At 39.8% G+C, this 7,869-nt stretch overlaps 1 protein-coding gene across 1 annotated transcript; it reads left to right on the plus strand.

Annotated features, from left to right (window-relative positions):
• Positions 1-3,111: 3,111 nt before the first annotated feature.
• Positions 3,112-4,389, plus strand: LOC140236344 (uncharacterized). The gene is made up of 2 exons (XM_072316300.1): positions 3,112-3,604; positions 4,364-4,389. The coding sequence occupies exons 1-2, from the start codon at positions 3,112-3,114 to the stop codon at positions 4,387-4,389; spliced, it is 519 nt and encodes a 172-aa protein (XP_072172401.1).
• The last annotated feature ends 3,480 nt before the right edge of the window (positions 4,390-7,869 follow it).

Genomic DNA, 7,869 nt, shown 5'->3' on the forward strand with positions numbered 1-7,869 from the left:
TAAATGTATTTACACATTTTTTTTTTCAAAAATCAAGTACTTCATCGGAAAATTCTTCATTGTCTTGTTGAAGTTCAGAATTAACAAGAAAATTCAGTAACTAAGAAACTATTAAAAAAAACAATTTTATATTTTGAAATGACACCCGGAGGTGTTAATCTAACACCGTGAATGAGCACCAGGAATTTAACACCAGCTCGGTGTTTCATATTTAACATCGGACTTTTTGCAGTGTATGAAATGTTTTAACGATTCTAACGATTAACCCGTTGAGGACGAGTCTCGAGTATACTTGGGCGGGTGCCTATGGGAAATACGTGTTGTAGCAAAATCAGCCGGTTCACGTCCTCAACGGATTAAATGGCGAGCTTATTAATTTGAGACAATCAACTAAGGCATAACACATTATATGAAAAATAAAATCGAACAGAGAATAGAGTGAGTACCGTGTTTTTCTGAACGCAAAATGATGGTAGCTCAAGGTAAACTTAACTTCTCTCGTTATCTTTGGTCACGTGTGCAGTGAACACTGATGACGTCATTCTAAGCGATGATCCTGACACGTTTGGCACTAGGCAGAAAATTAGAACTGGTGTATGCAGTAATGTAGGCGAGATGAACTCTTTTGTCGTGGGTAGAGGACATAAATATCAACACCAACGAGAATCAAGTGAAAGATGCAGTATTCACGAAACAAACGAAAAGCTAAAGGTTGTCAGAATTGTACGTTTCAAAAGAAATGCGAAGTTGTTAGCATCTATATGTTATGGAGACTGGAAATAATCAGAACTGGCCGAAACAATATTCAAGCACAATCATATTCAAATAAAAGCCTGAGTTATTTCCGTATAGTGGCACAGCAATGATAAAGAGTAAATTCATAATTACTTGTATTTGTGTTAATATTCTTGTGAAGAAAATTCTACCAAAGTTGATTTTGCAAATGGTGGGCAAGCAGAGGGGCTTCCGATAAGGCAAAAGAAAACAAAACAAATTTTTCAGTCGGTTATCAAAACAGCCAAATGTTAATCATACCAGATTAACATATGGTGCTACTTACAGCACAAATGTGTCTCCCATGACTACCTGACATAATCTGCAATAGGCAATGCATGCAAAGCAATGATTCCCGCTAGGTGCGAAGTCTTTTCGACGAAACTGGTGTTAATTCCACTTTTTTATAAAAAAAAAAAATAATTGCGTAATGTTAACGGGAAAATATGCATAGGATATTATTGCAATGATTACAGGCTTAGGCAAGGAAAGTATGTACCTGAGATTAGGGGGAAGAAATAAGAAAAGTACGAATGAAGAGAGATTACTGTATTTAGCATGATAATAGAGAATATTTTTGAGATTTGGGTTTGAAACTTAATATATTCCTTCTGCAAACATCAGGAAAGTGTGCATGGTTAATGTTTTTTTATGATGGAGGAAGAAGCAATGCTGTAGACTTTCAGTGATTTTTTTTTTTTTTCGAACACCGTAAACAATTCCAATCCTCATTCTCGGTATAAAAGCTAAAGGAAATATATTTTCGACTGAAATGGTGTAAGCTTTTCGTATCTTAAAAACAAAACGAAATAAAACGAAACATAACAAAAACACTGAGGTGTTTACCCGTAACATTTCTAGAATGATGTTGGGGAATTTTGTTCTTTAATCAATTCCTCAACGGGTTAAGCTTAAATATTTTGAGGAAAGGCATGAATTACTTGCCTCTATAAATATACCAGCTAACAAGAGAAATCTAATTTTCAGGATTGTAAAAGGGACACACGAACTTTAAATGTGATGAAATTGTAGAGGGTATTCATCCTTACTCTTTTGGAATTTCTACGTGGTCATACTTTGATCAAATGGTATAAATTAACTTCAAAGAAAGAGAGAGCTTGATCACGGCGTTGGCATGTGGAATCTTGTATAAGTTCGGAGGTTCTTTTTTTATGGCAAGTCTATCACTGCTTTTTATTATATATAGGCGCCTCTGCTGACATTCTATCGGACATACTTATTCCGGTACATTTTGTTATTATTGGAGATGTCGTCATTTAATGTAAATGAGATGCAAATGAGATGTAAATGTCTCAGTCAAACTAGTGCCATGACTCTTTAACCTCTCGTATCTGCCGTCTTTCCTTCAAGTTCCTCACTTTCTCTCCACGATCAAAGACGAAAAAAGAGCGAATCTATTGTTAGTTTAAAAACTTTTCAGTGACCTGATACCTGCTCTATTAATATCTGAAGGTCTGACTCTAAATTTGCCTTTAGTATTGCGTAAAAGGAAATGATATGTGAGACTATGATGGTCTTTTTCTTCACAAAAATAAAGACAAAGAAAAAGCATATTGACAGCTCAGGTATACTTAGCGGAATCCCTGCCCCGGTTGCATTTCAACCCCTCCTCTTGTGAGTAAAAATGGAATAAAACGTTATGATGCAGCTCGAGACGCCTGCGCATACTCTGGTCTATGACTGGCCAGACCAAAGAAGAAAGCAGCCAATCACATCGCGGAATTCTAGCCGATGCGACTGTGACGCAATAACGTGTGTTTCCCGGTGATGTAATAAAAACTCCCAACGTGCGCAAGAGTGTCAATTTCGGCCTACTGAAACTTCTCTCTCCGTCTCTCCTCCAGCAAGTTACGAATGTGAGAAAACTCCCACATCCACACATATTGATCACAACCGCGCCGAGAGTGTATTCTATTCTATCTTCCGTTACTATAGCGACCAACTATCAATTTTGTTTAGCGCTTACGTGAATTATATTTTTTTTTCTTCCTCAATGACGATTTGACGGCTTGACGATATTCCGTCCACCGGGCTTTTGTTTCATCGAAGGTAGCTTCCTGTTCGGGTTGGGAAGAGAGAAAAAAAAATCATATATAAATTGGAGATTTCAAGTATAGTCTGTGACATCCTGCTCTTGTAATAAAACGACATTGCATCCCACCAATCACCCATTAAGTCGAAGTCTTGTGAACCCAGCGTGATTGCAGCTAAGTCGCCAGCAGAACGGTAGTGTCCAGCTAATTTGGTACCAACATGGCGCTCCACCGCCTAAAGATTGCTTGTAGCGTTGCGCTGGTCTACCTTTGTGTTGTGTTAATGGTAAGCGCCAAAGAATTTTCGCCTCTGACGGGCGAAAACTTCGGACAGAAATACGACCCCGAGCCGTGGGGTCAGGGTATAAACAAGCCCGCCCAACAAAGCCCCCACCAGGACGGGTTCTACAACGAACCCGAAGTCGACGAGGAAGATCCCGACGATGTCGAGAAGCGAGGCACCAAGAACGATCGGCTCCGCGGTCTGCGTCGACTGAGCAGGTTGTACGGCGAATTGGGACTCGATAAATATCGGCCGGTGAAGAAAACGCCCGAGACCGCCGACGACATGTACAGGCTGGACGACAAACGGGACGCCGGCCCCCACGCCTGGTACGGCACGGGGATGTTCGGCAAGCGCAGCTCGGAAGAAAACAGAGGCAGGTGGAGGATCCGTTCTCCCCGCCCCGGCCCCTACAACATCGGCCTCTTTGGGAAGAGAAACGGCCAAGCCTTAAGCATGGAGGACATTGCAAACATAATTGAGTCTATCAAAGGTAAGTGTCATATGACATTACTGCGCGTTACAGTACGAGTTTCCTTTTATTTTTCTTTCATTCCGATCAAGCCACCACCATTTTACACTGGTCCTGCAATTAAGAGAAATGGACGGAATGCAAAATTGGCGTCGAGGCAGAATGTTGAAACTCGTTTTAATGAGATTGTGTGGGTAAAATACTGCGAGTGTGTCCATATCAATTAACTGTGAAATAAGTAGATGAAGACACGGAGATAGATCAATGGGGATAGCTGGAATAACCTGACATGGGTAGAACAGGGAAAAAGACAGTTGATTTGATACACAGAGATAGAATGAGAGAGAGAGAAAGAGAGAGAGACACACACACACGCGTGAGGAGATGTGTGATATAAAAAAAAAACGCGTTTAAAGCGACACCAATTTGTCCATTACAAATCCATGACATTGAAACACTTTAACTTAACGGGGTCCACCATAACATGATTGAAATTTCGAGAGTATGTCACTCTTAAATCTATCATATCATTTTCCTGCCTCCATCCATTTTGAAGTATACCAGCCGATTGGTATAACACTACCAATCATCCCTACACTAAACCACGCACACAATAACAAACGGAGAGTCGCGCTGAAGACAGTACGCCTACCACTTCATCTACGGCAGATGTGAATGTACTCCGGTCTGTTTTTTAACCCCCCCCCCCCTCCCAAGTCTCAGGACATGAGGCGTTAAATATTTCTGAAAATACATCTCCCTGTAATTTAATCTTTGCAGATGGTGCCGTAAATAGTATAGCGTGACTTGAAAGTGAACGCGAGAGTCCACGAGATATGAATTACGTCTTTAAAGACTAACAAAACTAACAGTTATAATATCATTTTGAGATCTTTTACTCGATTGTGAATTTGTGGCCGTGTATGTAGCTAGACATATTAAAAGGAGCAGATGATGTTTTGTTGTTTTGTTTTGTTTTTTTTTTCCTATACGTCGTCGTCACAATGTGGCAAAGGGCGAACTTTGCTGGAAGATTAGGCGGGCGAAATCATTCGATAAATTTCTTCTTTTCAATTCCGATGCCTCTCGTAGACTCTTTCCCCAGTCCCTTCGCCCTGTCAGAGTCAGTCAGTTTCGAATAAATAAAGGCGTGCTCATGACCACACAAACTCTGACTGATTCTTTTTTTTTTGGGGGGGGGGGGCTGCGGGGGTCAGTATGCAGTTGTAGCGGTAGTCCTACTCGATCCAGCTTGTCCATACATTTTCATTTGTTGTTTTCCTATTCCATTATTCCTTACCATTCGATTACTTGTTTTTGTTTTTGTTTTTTGTTTTTTGTTACTTACAATTTTATTTGCTCGATAAGAAAATAGCTTAGGCTTAATGCATATGAAGAGTTTGTTCGCAAAAACCGATAAGTCCATATTTGCCAAATGGAGACATTTGCGATTAAAGGTCAAGAAAAATAAAGAGAATAATAAGAAAATTTTTGCTTCTTTTGACCATAACTTCAAAAATGTACCTTTATAAAAATGTAGTGACCAATATATCATTTAAAAGGCATTATTTTGTACTTTATGACAGAGACCCTACTTCAAAATCATCAAAAATGGACTTATCGGTTTTTGCGAACAAACTCTTCATATTTTGCCTTAATCATTAGAGCACTACGTTTTGATTACCAAACTCAGATGTTGACGGCCACTTCTCTTCGTCATTGTGCAAATGACAGCTGGTAATGCTTGACGTCACAATAGATGTAAAGGGACATTTTGGAGTTTTTTTCACGTCGAATTGCTCGAAGAGAAACATTGGAAGCTAAAAAGAAAAGAAGCTCAGATCAGGTCAAATAAGATGTCGCATTATTAGCATTAAGCGCGAATATGATACCTATCCGGCGACTCTTCAGGGCTTGTCTGCAATCATTAAACAACGTGTCACCATTTCTTATCTCCGGTCAAAGAACTCAACTCTACTACTATTACAATAACGGGAGTTTTGCCATTCACATGTGTGATGTTTTGGATTCAGCTTCAGATAAAGAAAACACACGCCCTTACACTACCACACACAGATTTAGAAATTTTTCAGGTAAATCTAACACAATCTTACCATTGCAGATACATGCGGATTTATTTGAAACTTCCATGTAAGCCAAGGACGTTAGGAAAGGAGTGCTATTTTGTAGGTATTTACACCTGTTGCTGAAAGAAGTGAATTGGTTTCGTCATGATTTACTTCCAATACGAATAATGTAATCCATGGTAACCGGACAAAGCTTGGGATAATATGCATCCTTCAACCTAGCAACCCGGAAACGACGAATTCCCTCCGCTTACTTCTTGCGCCTGACGAAGGCCCAACAAACCAGTTCATGAGTTTAATCTGATTACTCTATAATTAAAAAGCAGCTAGAGGTCAGAGAACAGACCCATGGAAGATTCCACTTTCTCTTTCGAACCAGCCCTTTCCTCTATCTAATGCGGTCTTTGCTCTGGATTTCGTCATTTCCCGCCCTGTAAGGACGGGACACTGAATAGATCCTTCCCCCTCTTTCCATTGACCTACTAAACAAGTCTGGCGCGCTTTCATTTAGCCGCAATCAATGACGAAACAGCCTTGTAACCCGGTCTGAGATGCGCTCAGCCGAAAACGAATCTGGGCAGAATATAATAAAGCTTTCCAAGTGTCAGACCCCTCTGATGTCTAGAGCAAAGAGTGAGGAGCAGGTTGGCAGATGATGAGAGAAAACATAAAACTTGTCATCAAAAATAACTATACTTCCAAAAGACAGAGTAGCTTTATAAATCTGCATTCGTCTTTCCCCAGCCCCTCTTCAAACAAATAATTTTTTTTTTCTTGGTGGCAATTAGACACTAAATGGCGATCAAGTGCTTTCATATCAATCTTTTAATACTCATCACATTGCAGGATGAGGAGTACATTATACTGTCTGCATTACGGGTAATGCCTTTTAATTCTCACAACTGTCCGTAAATCTCTATCAAGGTTAGATTGTACGACTGCGGCGAATCATTTGGGCCTGCCTACAGACTTTGATAATTATTCACAACAACGCAAGGCTACTCAGCCGTGAAAGGAAACATGTACAACACTCCTCGGCAAGACTATAATTCTTTCCGGTAAAGAGAGAATCCCTGCTCAATAGCACCACACGTTATGTATTATAATCTGTTCACAGTACACAAAATCTAACTGTCTAAAGGACTCAATGTCAACGAGGTTTAAAGCGCTACAATTTGTGTTTGTCGAATTTCTATGGGGCCAGAGACATTAATATTATTTTCTCGTCACCCCGAGACATTCAGCGGACAGATGTTGTCTCCGCAGTGAACGGTGATGCAGCCCGCTGAGCCCCTTCATAAGGGACGATAGTCCCGTCAGGGGCAGCTGTCATTCTAACTTCACGGCCTCCTGGTTTGATAGGGCGATGCCTCACTCCACTTATTGCGAAGAAAAGAAGAACAAAACCCAAAGCAAAACAACGGGGAGGGAGCTTTCTCCCGTACATCACAACGCGTAAAGCAGACGTGGTGTTGTCCATTTTGGTTTGAAAACAAGTCCCCTTTTCAGCCCTTTGAAGATTCGTATTTGAACCAGTATCACTGCTTACCTTCAGCTCAATAGCAGTGCTCAAATTTGCATATTATGGACTATCATCTGACTGTACGTATATTTCCTTGTGGCTATTTTTCGTCTTCCTCACTTTTTGGTGACAAATCAATGCTGTCAATTGAGTAGTCAAGTCAATATGCTCATTTTTGTATCTTCTACAAAACACTATTGAGAAGCACAAAATCATACACATTGGTTGACTGCAAAATGAGCATTTAGAATGATTAACGAATTTAAAGCATGCATACATTGTTTCAATTAAATTTGTCGTATTAAATATGTTCTGAAAAAGACAAATGTGGAGCTAACGGAAAAGCATTGTTTGTATTTTGTAGACAACAGCTCATGTAATTGGATAGAAGTCTGGACTTTCTTCATTACAAAAGTAAAATAATATATAGTCATTCAATACAAGACAAACATTACAAAACAGACAAGAAATACATACAGACAGACAGACACACACACACACAGAGAAGCGCAGCAAAATAGCATGATAGTAAATGTAAATGTAAAGGTGTGAATGTGAATGTAATGATGTAAATGTAATAGTGAGCATTACATATCAAATGCAATCATTACATAAACCAGTGGAGTAGTTTGGAGATAGCACCGCCTTGAAGTTTGCAATGTCAAAAAAAAAAAACC

Source organism: Diadema setosum, chromosome 12, assembly GCF_964275005.1.
Source record: "Diadema setosum chromosome 12, eeDiaSeto1, whole genome shotgun sequence".
Lineage (NCBI taxonomy): Eukaryota > Metazoa > Echinodermata > Echinoidea > Diadematoida > Diadematidae > Diadema > Diadema setosum.